This window comes from Chiloscyllium punctatum, chromosome 16, assembly GCF_047496795.1.
Source record: "Chiloscyllium punctatum isolate Juve2018m chromosome 16, sChiPun1.3, whole genome shotgun sequence".
Classification (NCBI taxonomy): Eukaryota; Metazoa; Chordata; class Chondrichthyes; order Orectolobiformes; family Hemiscylliidae; genus Chiloscyllium; species Chiloscyllium punctatum.
In genome coordinates this window covers 16,486,356-16,508,153 of record NC_092754.1, presented here as the reverse complement: position 1 = coordinate 16,508,153, position 21,798 = coordinate 16,486,356, and the positions used below count along the sequence as shown (strand labels likewise).

Genomic DNA, 21,798 nt, shown 5'->3' with positions numbered 1-21,798 from the left:
TGTACACACGTATTCCAGAGGTGTTCTCACCTGCAACCAGTATGATGTACAATCTCCCTATTTCTATATTTAATCCTCTTGCATTCTATTGGTTTTTCTAATTACTTACTATACCTGTCTACCTGCCTTTTACAAATCATGCACTAGAACACTGAGAGCTCTGCAATTTCTCTCCATTTAAATAATATATGCTTTTTTTTATTCTGTGAAAATGGACAATACTACATTTTCCCACAGAGTGTATTTCCCAAATCTTTATCCTATCACTTAAACTATCTATATCTTCAAAGTTTGGTAGAAGATTTGGAGCTCGGGTGCTCGTTGTTGTGGTTCTGTTCGCCGAGCTGGGAATTTGTCTTGCAGCAAGACAAATTCCCAGCTCGGCGAACAGAACCACAACAACTATCTACATCTCTTTTTAGCCTCCATAGGTCCTCTTCCCATATTACTTTCCTACCTCTCTTTGTGTCTGCAGCAAATTTAGCAACTTATCTTCAGTCCATTCAAGTCATTTATATAAACTGTAGAAGGTTGAGGCCCCAGCATTGATCCCCATGGCGCACCATGATTACATCTTGCCAACTAGAAAATGACCTATTTATTCCCATTCTCTGTTTCATGTTAGTCAGTCCAACTTCTGCCCACACCAATATGTTACCCTCTACACCATGAGCGTTTACTTTCCACAATAATCTTTGATGTGGCAACTGAGCAAACGCCTTCTAAAATCTAAGTACATAATATCCACCAGTATCTCTTTATCCACTGCAAGTTACTTAAATAATTCCAATAAGTGGGTTAAGCGTGATTTTTTTCACAAAACGATGTTGACTCTGCCTAATTATCTTGAAAGTTTTTAAGTGCCCTGCTTTAATGTAATTAACAACAACTTTTAACATCTTCCCTACGACAAAAGTTTAGTCAACTGACCATGTAGCTTCCTGTTTTCTGTCTCCCTTCCTGTTTTGATTAAAGTCACACTAGCTATTTTCCAATTCAGTTGAATCTTCCCTGAATCCCAGGTTTTTTTGAAAGTCAAAACAAATGCATCAATTACCTCATTAGCCACTCTGTTTAAACTTTATGTTGAAATCCATTAGGATTTGGGGTCCAGACAGCCTGTATTTCTAACACTTTTCTGAATGCCACTTCCTTGGCAATTGTAATATTCCGGGGTTCCTCCCTACCTTCCATTTTTTTTTTTGTTTACAGTTATTTCTGCAATGTTAATTGTATCCTATATAACAAAGACCAGTACAAAAAACCTGTTTAATTCATCTGACATCTGCTTATTTTCCATTATTAATTCCTCAGACTCCGATTTCTATTGGACTAATACTCACTAAGTTTTCTGTTTTATATTTATAGAAACAATTACCATCTGATTTTATTTTTCTAGCCAGCTTTCTCTCATACTCTAACTTTTCCCTTCATAATAATTTTTGGCAAGCTTTACCTTTTTTGTTTTAAATATCCTGTCAAATTTTCTGACCTGCCATCCATCTTTGTATAATTGCAGTGTCAGTTTCCAAATGTTGAAAACACCCAGCTCTACCTCACCATCACCTTTTTTGACTTCTCCTTTGTTTCTAAAGAGTCAGAACATTGAACAGCATACAGTACTGGATCAATTGAAATGCTCTCCAACCAAATATTGCAAGAAGTCATTGGTTCTTGTCACAAACTTAGTTAATTAGCCACTGACTTCATCCCTCTTGGTGCAATTATCTGAGGCAGCCCAAGTCTGTTCACATTTCATACCCTCAGCATCATATCCTGCCTATATAGCCGCAACTTCACCAATGCTGTATTTTTACAACTCTGCAACATCATCTATCTCCGCCCTGCATCCTCACCAATACATTTTTACCTTAAAACTTACCTTAAATCCCAATTTGTGGTCACCCTCTCAGAACTGTTGTAAACTTGAGGTCATCCAAAATTTACCTCCTATATTTTAACATGCATTCATATCTGGGCTTATTCAGCTTTAGTGTTCCCAGTTAAGCAACGCACCAATTTTAAAATTCTCAACTTTTTAAAATCACTCCACGGTCTCACTAATTCCAATCTCTGTAAACTCTTTCAATCCTAGAAAGCTCCCTGCTCTCTGTGTGCATCTTGATCCTGTTTTAATCACTCCACTGTGCATGCCGGAAATCAGAAACAAAAACAGAAATTGCTGGAAAAACTCAGGTCAGAACTGAAGAAGGGTCACTGAACTTGAAATGTTAACTCTGCTTTCTCTCAGCAGATGCTACCAGATCTGTAGAACTTTTCCAGTAATTTGTTTTTGTTTTTGTTCCTAAAGTTCCCTTTCTAACTGTATAAATTAAAATCAACCTAATTTACATGTTATTTTAAATTGTGAATATAGTATATGGTGCTACTTTCAGAAACCAATCAGGCTGACTACATCACCTTTCCCACAACATAAAGTATTTTCCTGCTTCTTTATAATGATGCAAACAAAGTAACATAAGAAAACCTTGATCCCTGTGGTTATACAATTTTAATGCTTACATATTAAAATAATCTGTTCTGGTTTATAAAGCACAGCTAACTAGGCAGAGTATAAAAAAAACATTTAAGACAAAAACGTTGAATTTTCACCTTTCAACCTCCTTTTTGTGGCTGACTCAATGTCCATTTTTGTTTGTTAATTGCTTCTGTGAAGGATGTCAAAGGTGCAATGAAGGCAAGTTGTTGCTGGTTTAAAACGAAGTGGAGCTTTCTCTTTTTTTTTAATTAGAAACATCCAATTAAAATTTACCCAAATGTTGCCCTCATTGGTGCATTTGGGATGTGCGGGAGAAAGGGGAGAGTGAAGTATTGGTTTTGGGAGTAGGATTTATTGCTGCTGACAGCAGGAGGTGGGGGTTGGGAAGCGGTGACGTCTCCAAGCTGCTGACAACACCCAACTTCCAACGTTGAGTAGATCCGTGTGCCCGCATCGAACGGTTTATTTCGCTGGAAAACATGTAAGTTTATTCAGACGTTACCTCAGCTTTTGTTTCTCTATCGTCTTCCCGCTCGCTTAGATCGGTCTTTTTTCTTTTGGAACGATCTCCGACTCCAAACCGTGGCCGGGCGAGAGCTGCTGAAACCCCGTCGAGTTTCCAGGCGAGCTGCAGGCTCGTGTTGGGGAGGGCAAGGCCGCAAACTTGTGTTTGGCTGCATAGGCCAGAAACCAGGGATTTTATAGGGGCTCGGCCTCTTAATTTCTTTTAAATGTTAAAAATCGGTACAACTACTAAACTTATAACACTTGAAGTAATATGCAAAGTGTTAAAGTTGAGTTGAAGTTAACGCAATTTTTTTTGGGTCAAGACACTTTACTTACTTTTCACAATTTAATCTCCCTGGTTGTGCTATGTTATTGTTGTTTCATTCTTGTATTTATTTTCTGTATCTTGCGGTATTGATTCTGAGTAGCTTTCACGTTTATCACTTTATGAATTTACTGTTCAGGCTTAGTGTTTCCAGATATTGCTGCCTTCAAAAGTTAGACTGACATATTTTGGTCACTCTTGGATTTTAGCTGCCTTTTTAGCATGAAAGGAAGATTGCTGGGGAAATACCAATGCTTCAAATTGGGAATTGTGTGTATTTTTTTTCTGGGGTAGGAACTTGGGCTTTCAGTTCATTTTAAGGAACTTGGGGGTTTGTGACTTGTAAGTGGGTAAAATGAAAGTGGGCATTTTCTTTCACATGCAACCAGCAGAGTGGACCTCAAAGATCCTTTTCCTGAATTTCTATTTATTGGCATGTTATCTCTCTCTGTACACAACAGAAGTAAAATCTAGAACAGCAAAAAATAGAAATCATATTTCTTCATCTTATCTTTTTTTAAACTTAAGGTTATTGTTGTACTTTTACTTAATACAAAGTTGGACAAGGGTGGACTTTAGCAAAAATGCATTATGTAACATAAACTGGTCTGTCAGACTTGCATCGTTTGATTCTCAGTTGATTTGAGTTAATACTTTGGTTCCCAATTAAATTTGTTGCTTTCCAAAGTCAGTAAAGTTTGTTCCCTCTCCCTAGATTTCAGTATATTCCTTGTTCTCTTCTGTTTAAATAAAAATGTTGTGAAATTCAACTGCTTAAGCATGGTTTAGAGAAATGTTAATATACCATTCTTGTCTCTTGTAAAGTGTGTGTATTTTTTTTAACAAGGCATTTATTGGAAGCTTGACTCCTTTACCACTCACTTGAACTTGGAGTAAATTGTGCTACTTGGGAAGTAACTGGTACTCTATTGGTGCAATTTCTCAGTTTGCTTTGTCAGTTAAAACATAATTCATAATGGAGACTTGTCTGTGACTGCAACTGATCTACTTCTCAGTTCACTGGGGCATCAGCGTATTTGGGCCAGAATTAGAGACAATTAACCATTGAAATGGCTATGTGGTAGATTAGATGTGTGAACTTGTGCCAAACTGCATAATCCTTCAAAACTGAGTTTGTTTTTGTAGAATGAGTCATTGTGTTGGAACAGGTAGGGTTAGAGCACTGTTCATTTGGTGTTACTTTATGACTGAAAGATTAACAAGCTATTTAATAATGGTAAATAACTTCAGAAACATGTCAATTTATTCCATCCATCTCAAGGAAACCAGGAAGTGACTCTAAAATGTGTAAATAACTTGTCATCAACTATGTTTAGGCATCCTGACCTGTTACAGGGCTTAGCATGCTGTGTAAACAGTCTAGTGTTCTGGCTCATTTTATTGCATTGTTTTTTGTACTCTGATCAAGCAACATAACAATAGCCTATTTGTATAGTGCTTTTAACATAAAATGTTCCAGTGCTTCAGTGTTGTCAGTCAAAATTTCACAGGAAGTCATATGATAGGACAAGCAAAAATCAGTGTTCTAAGTACCTCTTAAAAAGCAGAGAGGTTGCAGTTGAAAGGTTCAAGGTAAAAATGGGAAGGAATGAAGCTGTGGAAAGACTTGAAATCAAGGATAAACGTTTGGGAATGGAAGCCTTGCCAGAGCCAGTGTAGATTAGCAAGGACAAAGGTGATGACTGAACATGTTTTAAGGATAGGATTAAATGACTTTTTTGAGATTTAAGGCTAGTGTTGAAATTTGCTGCCTATCTGAATTTTTTTCAACCACTAAATCTTCATGATTTTGCTTCTACTGTTTTACCCTGATGTTCAAACATTTCCCATTTGAAAGGTCAAAATCTGAACCGGCTCCAATGAAATATTAACCTGTTGTTTCCAACTTCAAATGGTTGATTGACTTAACTTCAGGCTTAGTTTCCTTCCAGAGATTTTAGGAGTTATCCCTTGTGGAACAAAAAAAAAGTGCCAATTGTGCTCCATTACCCTGCCTTTCGTGTGGACCTTTAGACAGCTATGATGGTGTTTGTGGTGTCATGAGCTGTTGAACTAACCTGTCTATTTATAACTGGGCATTTCTAAATATCTTAATCCATGTGCTACTAATGCTGCTGTGACTGGGATTGACCAAGTATGCATTAGGATGGCCTCTGGCAAACTGACATCTATTATTGCAGTATTTGTTTTTGTTTGCTCATTACTTCAACTGGCCTAACTGAATTTGAAGAGAAAAGAATCTCCTATTTGCTTCAAACCCCTCCTGATTTCACAAATAACGTCATCTTCTAGCCTAATAACTCGCCAATATCAGCACACTCTCAATTCTTTTCCAAACACCTGGAATAAAAAGCAGTATAATGATAACCCTTGTATCCACTGGCACTTGGCAGAATTCCAGACAGTTCACTAGCAGTCATGGAGATGAAATTTACTCCAACGGCATCTCGATTCTATGTAGGTTGTTTAAAACTTCCTGAAGCACTTTACAGAGCCTTTTTATCAAATTTTGTTTGATACTCTACTTTTGTTATGATGTGGAGGTGCTGATGTTGGATGGGGGTCTTCATCTGACAAAGGGGCAGCGCTCTAAAAGTTTGAGATTTCAAGTAAACTTGTTGGACTAGAACCTGGTGTCATGTGACTTCTTGCCAGGTATTGTTGGATGTTGGGGCAGGAGACCAAAATTATTCAGATTTTGAGCATCTTGAAGAGAACCATGAATGAAATGCAGTGCTTGTGTAGGTATGTGAAGACTGAGACACCCTTTGACAGAACAATACTAAAATGTGCAAGAATCCACACCTAAAGGGGTGCAGTATTTTTAGGAGTATTGTAAGGGTGAAAAGATTGATCCCACGGATGGGTTTGCAAAACAGAATGAGCACATGACAATACCTTAACTTTAAAATGGAAGTTATTGAGGACTGGCACATGTGAAGGGGTTTTGCTCGAAGTCAGGATGCCAAACTTTGCTTTGAGGTTCTTCCTGTTCAACAGGCTTCTTCCTTTTTATGAAGGCAACACTCAAGCTGAAATAAAAACAAAAGGTGCTGGAAATATTGTCTGACCTGATGGGTATGACTAGAGAGAGTTAGATTTGAGTTGAATTGCTCTTTTCAGAAGTTGCTGCCTGACCTACTGAACATTTTTTGGCCTTCAGTCTTACAGTTGTGCTGATCAAACTTGAGCTGACAAACTCTTCTTTTGCTTTACTGTAAATTGCAAAACAGTTAGTTTGAAATTCACCAAAGATTCTTTAGTCCCAAATTGTGTAATGGAATTCAGGAATAAAGCACCCCTCCCTTTCTTGTCTCCTTCCAGGATCTTTTGTGGCAATACTTGCTTTACTTTCAGCAGTAGTTAAAAGTTGGTATCAAGCCAGTGAGCCTGTTTCAAGATGTGGTTACTCTTCCCATGTGTCTGGTGTTTCAATAGGGAAGAGACCTTTATCCAGCTCTTGAGCTGTATTCAGTAAATAAAACAAATTGCACTTTTTCAATTCTGAAATATTCTGAAGTATTTGACATCCAATGAAATACTTTGTATAGCCATCGTTGTGAAACATGCTGGCCAGTTTGTACGTACACCAGGACTTTGCTGTACATCCTGAGTATGTCTTGCTTGTTTCTATCACTGCTGTTTGCGTGGTTGATTTCAAGTGACCAGACAGGTCCAAGTATAAATGATTTTGTCATGAAAGTGAGACTCTCTATGAAGCTCGTGAGATGAAGTGAATAATTCACTAAATATCTTGCTGTCCATCATCCCTTCTGCAATTGCTTGCATTCTTGACTAGTACATTTTATTGACGGTCACAGTCACTAGGTCAGAACCCTGAAATCTAGTGACACTTACTTTAGGAGCACCTTTTGGCAGATACAAATTGAGAGAGTAGAGGAGATGAGGGAGACTGGCTCCTAAACATCACCAAATACAGATAAGGAGCTTAACTGTTATCAAGTGATTCATTTCTCCCTGACTGCATCAATATCTCATGACCATTCTCCCAGTAACCTCATCGGTAGTTACTGCTTAGAGTTGTTGACAGTTTGTCGGTGTCTAAGAGACGTAGTGATTGAATCTTTTTATTTTTATATACTTTTTTAAAATTTCTTGCTATTTTTCCAGTAATATGGTTATGGAGCAGTGGTCCAAAAAAGCTGGTGTTTTCAAATAAACTGTTGGACTATAGCCTGGTGTTGTGATTTTTAACTTTTTTGTAAACCTCAGTCTAACACTAGCACCTCCAAATCCTGGCAATATTCTCATTCTTTCTCCACTGCCCAGTTGAGCGGAGCATGCAATTAGTTTGCTCATCCTGTATGAACAATCCCTGCTATGAGGTGTTGTTTTCCCCCCCCCCCCCCCCCCCCCCCAGTTGTTTTTGAATGATGTTCAAGATCCCTGACCTTGCACTACTGAAGTTATGTATATTGTATATTTGGTGTTTGGCCCATATCCCCTTAAATCCCTATTCATGTACCTGTCCAAATGTCTCTTAAATGTTGTAACTCTACCTGTAACCATTTCCTCTGATTAGTTCATCCCACATATGAACCACCCTCTTGGGGGGTGGAATCGTCCACCAAGTCCCTTTTTTTTAAAAAGAAAAATGTTTCTTCTCTCTCAAAATATACCCCTCATGATTTTATAAACTTCTATAAAGTCACAGTTGAACCTCCTACGCTCCAGTGGAAAAAGGTCCTAGCCTGCCCAGTCTTTCCATAGCTCAGACCTTCTAGTCCCAGGTAAATCTTTGCTCCCACGCTCTCTCCAATTTAATAATCACCTTCCTACAGTCGAGGTGACCAGAACTGCATACATTACTCCAAAAACAGCCTCCCCAACATTCTGTGCAACTTCATGACATCCCAACTCTGATACCTACTGGTCTGAGCAATGAATGCAAGCATACTCAACGGCTTCTTTACAACCCTGTCTATCTGTGACACAGGGTTTGGAAGAATTGGGGAATCTCAAACCTACAATAGTCTAGATAGGATAAACACAGGAAGGATGTTCCTGATGAGCAGGGAGCCCAGAATCCGGGGTGTCTAAGGATATAAAACTAAGATGAGAAGGAATCTATTCACCCAGGGAGTGATGAGCCTGTGGAATTCTCTGCAGAAAGTGGTTGAGGCCAAAACATTATCTAGCTCCTTGAAGATATTCATAGTTCTTTGGGCTAAAGGGATCAAAGGTTATGGGAGAAAAAGTGGGAATGGGAGTGGGTTGTCGAGTATGCGGGATTAACATTTAATGTTTTCTCTCTTCTTTAAAGATGTTATTTGTTTGGTGTATAAGGCATTTATAACATGAAAGCATGTGCCATCAGATCTGCATGCTCACATGGATCTTCTACTCTCTCTCTTTTTTTTCTTCTTTTAAGGGAAGCTGATTTTGAGAGCAGTACTTCCTGAGTACTTTCGCTCCACTTGGAGGCTTAAATTGTCACAATCCCTCAGAACTGCGAGCGCTTGTTAGCGTGCGAGCATGGCTGCTATAACTTAGTCTGAACACTGGCAGTTATTACTGTCTCAGATCTTGCAATGCCAAAACTTAATGTGCAACCCACACCTTGGGAAGTTGTGTTCTAGAAATTAGCATGGGATCTAATGAGCAATAGGTTAACTTTCTGGAAGTTTTTTTGTTTTGACTATAATGCTACTGGAGGATCTGGTGCAAAGATAATTGGAAAAGCTTTTGGAAGCTAATTATTCCCAAGCTGATGTATTTGGAATTGTTGCTCCAAGCTGCTTGTTCCTATACATGGGTTAGAATACCCTCTGTCCTAAATTCAAATTACATTCCAACACTTTACTAATAAGTCCTTTGATTTTTGGGATGAAATTTTCAATCCTGTGTGTCTCGCTGTCTTAGTAATTTAGGTCCTAGACACTTGTGCACTTGAAACTGCTTAAGGACTCCATTTGTAATAGAACCGGAATGTTCTTTAGTTGATATTTAATGTCAAAAGATTCTTGCGTTTGAAGCCTATCCCCACTTCATATTGGGGATCAACCCTCCACTTTTGTAGAGATCCTTATGGTTGGGTTCCCCCCAAGCTTTGTAATTCTATTTTCCGAAGTGCCCATTCTTAAAGTAGAACACAAACTTCACCAGTGTCGGGCATCGCTGTTGTACCTCATCCTGAAAATGCTGGTGAACAGTAGCAGTTTGCAAGAAGAGTCAGGAGTTATCTCCATCTTGTTTTCCCCTCCCCTCCCCCCACACTTTTTTTTTTAAAAAAACAACAGAACAAGTAAAAGACGAATTACCAATCGAGAAACAATGCACACATTGTAAACTGGACTGCTACTGCACTGCTTGCTTTGGAAGTGTGGGATTTTTGTATGACCTTGCGTGAATATAACATTGTATATAATCTTTGAAGACTTTGTCAAACAGAGCAACCGATGGGTGCAAGTATATAGTTTAAAAGTGGCATCATGATTAGACAGGATGGTGAAGGTGTTTTAGCTTGCTTGATTTCATTGAGAACATCAGATACAGAAGATGGGAAATCATCTAATATCTACACTAGATGTTTTAGTGAGACCATATTTGGTGTACTGTATACAGTTCTGGTTGCCCTGCTATTGGAAAGGATTTTATTAGTAAAGAGTGCAGCAAAAACTCTACAGATGGTACTGAGACTGGAGACTTTAAGTCATAAGGAGAGGGTGGATAGGCTGGGACATTCCTCCCTAGAGCATAAGAGGCTGAGAAGTGACCTTTTTAATCGAGGTTTATAAAATTAATGAGGGGGCATAAATAGGGTAAATAGCCAAGATCTTGTCCCTGGAGTAAGAAAGTCCAAAAGTAGAGTGCATCGATTTTTTTTAAGGTAAGAAGGAAAAATTTAAAAGGGACCTGAGGGAGAACATTTTCAGAGGGTAGTGAATGTATGGATTGAGCTGCCAGCGTAAGTAGTGGTGGCTAAAATTAGAACTTTTTTTTAAGGCACTTTTGTCAGGGACATAAAGTTTTGGAGGGATATTGGTCAAATGCAGGTAAATGGGACTGTATAGTTTGAGAAACCTGGTGAGCATGGGGGATTTTGGTGAAAGGGTCTGTTTCTGTGCCATATGATCCGAGTGACTTTCTTTTTTGGTGACATCTATTTGCACTTGCTTTAACATCTGCACTTTAAGTTGGTATTTTCTTTTATTAGACATAGGTTCTTTGTGGACAACAGTTTTAGGATAGAGGTTAGCAGATTTAAAACAGATGAGAAATTCATTCTTGAGAGTAATGAATCTGGAATTCACTACCCCCAGAGAGTGGTGGATACTGAGGCATTGTCGACCTTGAAATTTGATCAGACTAACTTTTAATCAATAATGGGGAGAAGGGTTATGGGGAGTGTTAAGAAAGTTGAGTTGAGGCTAAGATGAAATCAGAAATGATCATGTTAGGTGGTGGAGCAGGCTTGATGGGCTGAATTACTAGTTTTTATATTCTTCTGAATGGCTGACCTAGTCTTTGTGGAGGAGGTTGTGGAATAGTGGTAATGTCACTGGACTCCTAATCCAGAGTTCTGATTTAATGTTCTGGAGACAGGTTTGAACCTCACCAAAGTGCAAGCAAAGTTTGATCTGGTTCACTAATATTCTATTTTAGAAAAAGAAACGTCATCTTTCTCCGATCTGACTGACTCCAGATCCTGAGCAATATGGTTAGCTCATGACTTCCCTCAATGGTTTGGTTAGCCACTCAGTCCAACAGCATTTGGGGATGCCCACCAAATGCTGATGAAGGCAGCAACTCCTATATCCCATGAAAGATTTCGTTTAGAAAAAGGTTTTTCTTATCCAACCTAACTCTTGTGAATCTGTTTTAAGCTCAGCCGACAGTCATTCACTGAGTTGTCTTGCTCCAAGTTTAAACAAAGACTTTATTCTGGTGGAATTTCAATTTTAAAAATCTGCTTCATTCAATTGCAGGTCAGCTCCAGGCACCTCAAGTAATCCATCAGCTGGACCAACACCCTATGGCAGCAACAGGAAACTGCAGCAGACCCAGGCCCAAGTGGATGAGGTAAGGGTATCTGTGTAATGCTTCGTTCAGTGTATTTTATAATTGCACATCTGTTGCATGCCCTCATGATGTAGGCCTGACACACAAACAATAAGCACAGTAAAATGTTAGAAATATTCAAGCCTGGCAATATCTGAAAACAGTTAAGGTTTTGTCAGAACCAAAGCATTTGAAGCTTTGAAGCTGTGAGGACATCTCTAAAAGATTTCCCTAGGCATGTGTTACGGTGTTTCAAACAGTTGCTTCATGAGTCTGTTGGACACACACACAGATTGTCCCTTCCAGCTGAGCTGGTTTTCTGTGATTTTAAAGCTTTATTTTTGAAAAGTTTGGCTTGGGTGAGGATGTGGTTGTTACAAAAGTATTGGTATTTGAACAGCCTCTTTTTAATTGCTCTGCCATTGCTACTCTGGCTTCAGCTGCTTCAGAACCAAGTTGTCAAAGCTAAGATGTTGCTTAAAACCTGCCTCTTTTCTTCATGCATATGATAATCTGTTATATTGGTTTATGGCTTGGTTTCAATTTTTATGTCACTGTATCTTGGGTATTTTTCTACATTGAAGTTACTTGATATAAACTATATTTTGAGTGCTCATAAATGAGATGTTATTGAACTACAGAAATTTCAATTAGAGGACACTGGGATTATCTGCACTTCCTCATCCTCCCTTGATTTTGTTCAGCTGAAATGAGCAAATGTAGTTTGTCATTGGGACATGTGTACATCGCAACTCAGCTGATTTGACACGTTACAATAGATAACCAGCTTAGTATCCGGCACAATTAGGAAAATACTGAGTTTATGAATTCATTGATACAACGAAAAGGTGCATTTTCGACCACTTTTTTTTGAAAGACCTAATCAATTAGTCCCACTCTCCTCTCACCATAGTCTTTTGAGTATTTATGCGATTTCCCTTTTGAAAGTCACTGTTAAATCTGCTCTCCACTCTTTCTGACCATACATTTTCAGTTCTCACTTGCAATGTCAAATGTCATTCTCCTATGTTTCCTTCTAATATTTTTGTCAATATCTCAAATCATTGTCCCTTTTTATTGATCCTTCAGCCATGAGATGACATTTCTCCTTACATGTATTTTTTTCCAAAACCCTTTACCGTTTCAGATATCCCATTTTTCTTTTTCCTTTCCTCTAGAAAGGAAACCATTCCAGCTGCTCTTGTTTTGCTATATAATTGTGTGCATCTGGTATAATTCTGATAAATTTCTGTACCCTCTCCATGATCAGATGTTCTAGAAGTGTCTTACCAGGAAGTGGATACAGTACTCTAGCTGAGCTAACTAGTGACTTACGAATTGGCTTAATAAAAGGCATTCTTAATTTAGACAGTGAGTCCACAGCCTCTTCCATTCCATATGCATTATGCTGAGGTAGAATTGAAAGATGAACCCTGATTCCTCATTGATTTCAGCTGTCTAAAGAGGATCTGACCTCTCTGGTAGGATGTGATGTTGCAATACCTGTTGCCTGCTACCGATTGATCTCAATACAACAGCCAAGGTTTGCAGTTTGCAAAACAAAAAAAGTACTGAAGCTGACCTTTTCTCTTGCTATTGAGAAAATATCTGGAACAACAACCTTACTGGGTGTGGAGACAGAAGATGTAAATGTTAAATCATCATGAGTAAAACTCACTTTGTGGTATATTAGTACTTGTTTCCCCTCTGGTTCAAGACCCAAGTAGCAGTAAACGAGGTATACAGAGTACCAAGCTATTTCTCCAGCAGATAATTACTGAATCACCACCTCCTTGCTTCAGCCCATCTGCAACTGAAACCCTTGATTATTTGTTTGCTCCAACATTCTGATTAACCAGTTTTTAGATTATGCCTATCTGGTACTCTGTAGACTTGAACCTGTCCTTTTTTGCCAAGTGTCTTTTATCCTTACTTTCTCACTGGTGGTTAAATGTTTTTTCCTTTTCCGTGCTCCCCTGTGTTCCACATTGATCTTTTGCATGCTCCAGATCCCTTCATGATCCTTTTTTTTTAAAAAAATGTTCCTTTTAAACCTCCAACTCCCTGTAACCCATTCCTTTGGATGTGGTATTTGATCAGTCTTCCCAATCATCCTTTTTTATTTTTAAAATCTCTTCTTGCACTCTCAAGCACTCCTTTTTAGCATGTCTCTTTTTACGGTAAATAAAGGCTGTAGTACAGATGCATTTTTCTTGAACATATGATGAGACACTTCTATTGGTACATGGAAGCACACAAGATAAGACTGTCACAATTATGAAGAGTAGAATGTATTGCCTCCGATGTTTTCTTCTGCAGTATACTTTCACAGCCTGTAGTCAATACCACTTCCTAGGTGGAGCATCACATGTACAAAAGCACCTCACGTAAGCATGTTTCTGTGGCTTGTAAAGTAGGTTGCTGCAAGGACCCATCTCAAATATTTGAAGTGAATTCGTGGTGTTTTAGGTTGAAATTTGGCACCCACTAGGAATATTTCCATTTTAAACTTTTATTACATCTCACTTTGAGTAAAATTATAGTCAGCATGTGACCTCCTTGATCCTTTTGTCACTACTTTGTTACTGTGACACTGTCTGTCTGAGGCTGCTCTCTGCACTCACTTGCAAAGTATTTTAGTGGTGGACAAATTGAGGATTTCTTTAATTATACTTAAACAACTTTTCAATCATTGATTTTGATTTGTGACCAGTGTCATTCTGATGGATGGTTATAGACCTCAACAGTGGGGCATGTAGGAATAAACCTGTCTGTTTTCCTTGGCTGTCTGACTGTAGACATGAGTATCAATGAACCTCTGGAATGTTGCAGTTCCTGACACCATCTATATTCAGAGTATCTAGCACATACAGAGGACACTAACTCCATGAATCAACAACCTCATTTTACTTTTCTGCACTTTGTTCTAAGTGTTTGGATACTCATGAGAGTAGTAGTGCTGGGTCCTCCACCCTTGGGTCATTTGATAATTTACAACAGCAACACTTCTTTTTTTCTTCTTCTTCACGCTCCCATGTACTTTGTCACCCTTAGGTTGTGGATATCATGAGAGTGAATGTGGACAGAGTCCTTGAACGAGATCAGAAACTTACAGAGTTGGATGACCGAGCTGATGCACTTCAAGCTGGTGCATCTCAGTTTGAGACCAGTGCTGCGAAACTAAAACGCAAATATTGGTGGAAGAACTGCAAGGTAAGGTTATGATTCTTCTGTTTGCAGTTAGTTTGGGTTTTGTCTAGCCAGTTTAACAGCCTTGCCAGCATTGCAATAACAATATCAGATTTCAACTGACTTAGTTGTCACAAAAGGCTTTTTTTTTGATTAGGATGACACTCCTTTCTTTTGTAAGGAATGCTTATTGTTGTAGTGCTGTCCTTCCAGTGATACCAATTTAACCCAAGGTTCTGTTGGTTTGCACTGACCTTGATTCTGAGAGAACAACCAGGGCAATATTCTCATTGTGCCTGGCCTACCTCCATCCCACTGCTGGGAACAGGTTAGCTTTGTTGTGTAGTACTGTTTTTTTTTTGGTGGTAATATAGCAGTTTAGATGCTGAATAAAATGTAAGGCTGTTAATGTTCATGGATTAGAGAAGGAAGTATGTTGCCTTACATGTAACCGATGCACTATAGATCTTGTGATCTTTGTTCATGGCTGCTTGTTTCTTTTAATAGTAATGTCTTCATTATATTAAGTGCCTTTTTTTCCCCTCAGATGTGGGCAATATTAATAGCTGTGGTCCTGATCATTATTGTTATCATAATTGGTGAGTATCCAAGCCCCCCCTCTTTCTTTTTTTTAAAAAATTATTCTTGGTGGTTTTTGTTTGTTTCATTAATCCACTTAGAAAGGAACAACTTCATCTGTTTATCGATTCAATTTTAAGAATCTGAATTTAGATGTTTTTAAATTAGAGATTTTAAAAGATTTTGGTCTCTGCTTTTAAAATAAAGTGATCACACATCAGTTAGACTGCCTTAGTACAACCAGTACAAGCCCTTCAATGGAGTAAACCTGCAGTCCTTGCCAATCTGGGCTATGAGAGTCCAGTTAGAACATAGAAAAGTACAGCACAGAAAAGGCCCTTTGTCCCACAATGTTGTGCCTAGCCTTAATCCTAATGTAAACTAAAATAACCAACGCACCCCTCAATTCACTGCTATCCATGTGCATGTCCAGCAGTTGCTTAAATGTCCCTAATGACTCTGCTTCCATCACCACCGCTGGCAACTCGTTCCATGCATTCACAACTCTCTGTGTAAAGAACCTTCCTCTGACATGTCCTCCATACCTTTCTCCTACTATCTTAAAACTAGGATCCCTCATTCTCTCTCTCTCTCTCTCTCTCTCTCTCTCTCTCTCTCTCTCTCTCTAGAATTCAGACCTTAGTTGACCGTTCTTCATAAGGCAAGCCCTCCAGTCCAGGCAGCATCCTGGTAAACCTTCTTTGCACTCTTTCCTATAGTAGGGCAACCAGACCTGGACACAACATTCCAAGTGTCACCTCACCAGGGACTTTTAGCCATAGCAAAACCTCGTGGCTCTTAAACTCGAATCCCCTTGTTAATGAAAGCCAAAACACCATATGCTTTCTTAACAACCCTATCCACTTGGGTGGCAACTTTTGAGGGATCTATGCACTTGAACACCAAGAGCCTCTGTTCTTCCACACTACCAGGAATCTTGTCTTTAATCCTATATTCAGCATTAGAGTTCGACCTTGCAAAATGCATCACTTCACATTTATCCAGGTTGAACTCCTCCATTTGCCATTTTCTCAGCCCAGTTCTGCATCCTGTCTGTCACACTACAGCCTGCAATAGCCCTCTATGCTAATGTCATTTCCATCCTTTTTTTATCATCTGCAAATTTACTAACCCACCTCTCAACCTCCTACAAGTCACTTATAAAAACTACAAAGAGCAGAGGCCCAAGAACAGTCCTGCAGGACCCCACTCAACACTGACCTCCAGAGAGAATACTTTTCATCTACAACCACTCTCTGCCTTCTGTCAGCCAACCAATTCTGAATCCAGATAGCCAAATCTCCCTGTGTCCCATACTTCCAGACTTTATGAATGAGCCTACCACGGGGAGCCTTATCAAATGCCTTGCTGACATCCATTTACACCGCATTCACTACTTGACCTTTGTCGACCTGTCTTTTCACCTCTTCAAAGAACTCAAGATGTGTGAAGCATGACCTGACCCCGCCCCACAAAGCCACGTTGACCGCCTTTACACATGCTATGCTTTTCTACATAGAAAGATTTTTGAGGGAAAGAATTTATTACTAAAACTTTGACCACAGACACAAGACTGCCTGGTCTGTAATTGCCAGAGATTTTCCTATTACCCCTCTTGAAAAGAGGAACAACATTGCCTCCTTCCAATCCTCTGGTACGACTCCCATAGAGAGTGAGGAGGCAAAGATCTTTGCTAGCAGATTAGCAACTTCCTTTCTCACTTCCCAGAGCAGCCTAGGGTAAATCTGGTCTGGCCCTGGGGACTTATCAATCTTAATGTTTGCCAAAATTTCCAGCACATCAACTTCATCAATCTTGATCTGGTCAAACCTGTATCCCAGCTCCTCAAAGGTCTCATTCACAACAAAGTCCCTTTTTCCTTAGTGAAAACCAAAGCACAAAAAACTCCTTTAGGGCTTCCCCTGTCTGCTCAGACTCCACGCACAAGTTGCCTACGCTATCCCTGACCGGTCGTATCTTCCTGATCATTCTCTTACTCCTCATTTACGAGTAAAATGCCTTTGGGTTCTCCCTAATCCTTCTTGCCAAGCCTTTTTGGTGCCCCCTCCTGGCTCTTCTCTGAGCTCCTTTTCTAGCAAGCCTGTAATCCTCTAAAGCTATGCTCACTCCTTGCTGCTGCCTTCCTTTTTGATGAGAAGGTTCTCTGTTCTCATCATCTTGGGTTCCTTAATCTTACCCCTTCTAACCTGTCTCAGAGGAACAAATTCGTGCATCGCTCGCAACAACTGCTCCTTAAACAGTCTTCACATGTCTGCTGTGCCCTTTCTGGGAACAATTGCTCCCAGTCTGTACTTCCCAACTTCTGTCTGATAGTGTCATCATTTCCTTTTCCCCAATTAAATATCTTCCCTCGGTAACTGCTTCTTTCCCTCTCCAAGGCTATGGTAAATGTGAGGCAGTTGTGATCACTGTTACCAAAGTATTCCCCCACCATGAGACCTGGCATTTTGTCCTGGCTCATTGCTGAGCACCAAATCCAAAATGGCCTCTCCCCTCGTCGCTCTATTTACATACGGAGTAAGGAAACCCTCCTGAACATACCTGACAAAAACTGCTCCATCGAAAGTTCTACCTAACTAAATTAATTCTAAACCACACAATGGAATAGCTTGCTTGGGAACTTCCAGATATCAAATCTGGTAACCAGGAAACGGAAATAAATGCCACCCTTTCCATTAGCACCCATGTCTCCAGGATCTTTCTTTTAAAAATGCAGCATTAAGGCTGAGATCAGAGCTGTTAGTTGAGCTTTAATTCATCCCTCATAATGTGGACTTGTGTTTTACTGCTCAGGTTGTGTATCTGCAGTAACCCTGAAACTTGTCATTTGAGTAATATGTATTGAGCAGTTTCCTGCTGCCTTGCGTGTAAGAGATTCAGCATAATAAACCTTTAAATCAGTAATAAGGTTGTGTACTCTAAACTTTTTTTCTATTTTTTTTTCTCCTTTCTCTCTCTCTTTATAGTTTGGCAGACCACATAAGACCAACTTCTTGCCTGTTGGAAATTGGAGGCAGAGGAGGACTTTATTGGTTTCAACCCACCTTATCTACTATGTTTTTAGGGGTTCATTTGTTTGTCTGTTGGTTTAAACATTGTGTTGGGGGAGATTTGATTTATAATCAGGAGTTCAGGTAAAATTACAAAGCATTGATCTTTTAATTTCCCCATTGTTGATCACTCGCTGTACTTAAGTGATAGACTGACAAGGCAACATTATACTTGACCACTTCAGAAAGATGTATGTTGCTGTTGACATCTTAGACTTGGGTGGGACCAATCCTTCCACAGGAGACTTGAAATCCTGATCGTATAAGTTCTTAATTGTCTTTGTCTCCTTAATGCAGAAACTGCTAAACACTTGAACTCCTGGTCATGATCATTCTTTATCAAGCTGTCTGTTGTCTATAATTATCAAAATAAGCAGATGGGACTTTCTTTCTCCCCCACTTTCCTAAGCTATCACATTTTTTTTTAAAAATACACACTTTATAAACTTTTGGCAATTAAAACCCATAGGTTTTAAATGAAGTGACAATGCAAATTAAATTGTTGGCAGGCTGCAGTTGCTAGTCTTGGCCGTTAGAACTAGGCAGAGATAGAGTAATGGATCATGAACATTTTGTTGTGCACGTAGAAATGAGGGCTACCTGCATATTAAACCTTTAAGGAGACGAGGAGCAAAAAGATGAGACAGCTAGTCAACAGTAGTATTGTCCCCTTGCATCTGTGGCTTTTAACAGTACCAAAGTCAGAGGGTGGTGTGTTTCCTTTTTGCTAGTAGAACTGAAGTAGGAGAATGGTTCCTGAACCTGAAGTTTATAATACTATTCCACTGTCAATTCCGTTTCTGTTGCACATTGTTGGTTTTTATCATGCCCAAAGTAACTCTCTTCCTGAAGAGGTTTCTCCTATTTTTTTTCAGGGGTCCGACAATGTACTTTTCAAACCACCACTACCTTTTCATGGGAATTCTTGTTTCTGCCTTCTGATTAACTTGAAGGAAATTGTAACTTTTGACCATCCATCCTGTATCCTCTTCAGCATAAGTAGTCAGTGTTGGGTCTGGAAAAAGCAAGTCCTGTCCTGTGAGCTGACAGTGACCTCTTGGAATGAACTGTAGTGGAGTGTTGCAATTAAATTTGCTCAGTAATGAAGATTTTTTTTGTTGTCAAACAAAATATTGTCCTCAATGTGCCAGTTCCCTCTATCCTTTTTTACAAATACTCAAAAGCCAAAAACAAAGCTTATTTTAACAACTGCCTTGTGCCTTATTTGCCCAATGTCCCAGATAAAAGTTCAAGTTACAGCCTTAAACTTTTTATATGAGTATTTAGATCAGCTTTGAATCTATGTGCCTTGCTCACAGGAGTTGGGCTTTCACGAGCCGTGCATAAATTGTGACAAGTGGTTAGGTGTTTCATTTTGAAATTCTTTGTCTTTTTAAGAGAAATTCCAAGCTAAGGGGTATGCTTCCCTATGATATGCTGTTCATTTGGTGTAACTTTGGTGCTGATTGAAGGCTTATCTAGTCACTTTTTTTAACTAAAAGATTGGTTGTAAGCCTTTAATTTTGTCATCAACAATTGACCTAGGTTCATGAACTCAAGAAAATCTTTTTCGCACAAGAGTTTTAAAGGAAATTTTTATACACTCCCTGAATAGGACTTCAAGTGTCAACACATACACAGCATCTGAATGGTTGGGCTAGTACTATTGGCTAGTCCCCACCTCTCACTCCCACTCATCAATAATGCTGTCTGGTTGCACTTGATGTTCACTTATTTGCTGATGATTGGTCTCTGATAAATGTTGAATATTGTCTAGCACTGTTTAGCTTTTATTGCACTATTGGCAAATTGTAAGCAATACATTAGTGATGGGTATTTTGTAGACATCGCCAACAGCTATTGTATGTTGTTGAATCGTAAAGTGATTCAGATGCTGCTTTGCTGTCCTTTTTTTTTGGAATAGGGAGAGAATCCAAACTGAGAACTTCACCATGCCCAATGTGTAATCTGAATCACAGCATTAATTGGCTGGTTTTAATCATTGGGATGGTGTATACAAAAGGGGTTGAAATCCAGTGCCTGATGGGTGATGCCTGCCTAGTCAGGCTCATTGGCATTTTGTGAAAACTGAAGTTTGAATTAACCATCACTGCTGTGTTGTCAGTATAATGGATCACGAAAAATCTTTCTAAACAGTATTTTTCAAATAGTCGTCTTGAAAATTAGTTGACATGATTTTGTAAACTTGAGGTGCCTTAATGCCTTTAGCCTGCAAATTTAACTTTTGGTTTGTGATTCTTTTGTCAGGACGTGCTGTCAGCCTTTAGTGCTGTAATTGCTGCTACTCTGGCTTCAGAAGTGCCCAGCAATTACTCAAACCCAAACAAGTGCCTCTTGAGCTATTTGTGTCCCACTTCACCTTTTTTGTACGAAAGTGTAATTGTTCAGGTTGGCTTTGCAGCTAAGCTTGTTCAATTGTATTTAATTGTAAGGAAGCCTTAATTAAAGACATTTTGCAATCCAAAGACCTGTAGTTTATTTGACATGCACATGAATGAAGTACTGTTCATTCCACCTCTTTCCAAATTCTAACACCCATCAAAAACTTTCATGAAAGTCCTAATTATTACAAATACTTGAAGGAAGAGTTAGTTTCCTACTATATCTAGTGTCAAGACTTGAAGTTGTATGAAGAAATTGAGGTAATACTTGGAGCAGAAAGCATTGTTAACATTTCGATTAAATCTCAATCAGACATGGAGAGTAAGCAATTACTGCATCTAGTGGCAGAAGGGTCAGTAACCAGAGAGAGTTTTCTTTTTGCAGTAAGTTGTGATCTGAAAGGCACTGCCTGAAAACAGTGGATGCAGATTTGATCTTTTTTTTTCCCCAAAAGGAATTTTATAAAACTGTGGATGGAGAACATGACAGCACCTTTTGCTGATGGTTTAGAAAAATAATCTAGACATCTACCATCTTCTAGCAAAATGTGCCATTCAATAGTAAAATTTCACTATATCTACAGTCACTGTATTCAAAGACTTTAAGAACAAAAAAAAATAATCGCAATCCAGAGCATGTCACTTGGTGCTTTCTAATGAGCAAAACAAGTGGAATCTTTATCCAAAGACGACATCTTCCAGGAACTATGCAGAATCTGAAAGACTGAATAATACTTAGTGCAGCTTGATAAATTCATTGACATGATTGACACAGCCCAGCTAATTATGCCTTTTAAAAGCTATGTTGTTTGTGCACAATCACTGGACGATCTTCTCCTTTTGCCTCTTAACAAGATAACAAGGGACAATATATACAAGAGTTAAAAGGTCTGTGCTTGAGGAAAAAAACATTTCACTCAAGAAACTAGTTTCTATCAAAGCTAATGTGAGCTTTGCTGCAATTTTGTAGAAATGATTCTGATTTTCCTTGTCAATTACTGTTGTCTGATCGGCATGCTTTAGTGGGTAAAGGTATGGGTGACTTCACTCGTGTCATAAAAGCTGAGATTGTGAACTCTATTTCACAACAGCCTTTTGGTACCACTCGCTGTAAATTCTTACTCCGTGAACTCCATGCTGGCTATGGTGAATTAATATTTTTGAGGTAGCTAAATCAAAGAA

The 21,798-nt window shown here is 39.0% G+C and overlaps 1 protein-coding gene across 1 annotated transcript; it reads left to right on the top strand.

The window, feature by feature from the left end:
- The first annotated feature begins 2,846 nt into the window (after positions 1–2,846).
- On the top strand, positions 2,847–20,700 carry vamp3 (vesicle-associated membrane protein 3 (cellubrevin)). Its single transcript, XM_072586305.1, has 5 exons — positions 2,847–2,981; positions 11,303–11,396; positions 14,430–14,588; positions 15,112–15,163; positions 18,131–20,700. Coding segments are annotated over exons 1-5 (324 nt in total). The 5' UTR covers positions 2,847–2,979; the 3' UTR covers positions 18,148–20,700.
- Positions 20,701–21,798: the final 1,098 nt, after the last annotated feature.

Excerpts from the sequence above, each read along its gene's own strand:
- vamp3 (XM_072586305.1), top strand. Across the intron at positions 11,397-14,429 it reads CCCAGGCCCAAGTGGATGAG|GTTGTGGATATCATGAGAGT; the intron begins GTAAGGGTATCT and ends TGTCACCCTTAG. Across the intron at positions 14,589-15,111 it reads ATTGGTGGAAGAACTGCAAG|ATGTGGGCAATATTAATAGC; the intron begins GTAAGGTTATGA and ends TTTTCCCCTCAG.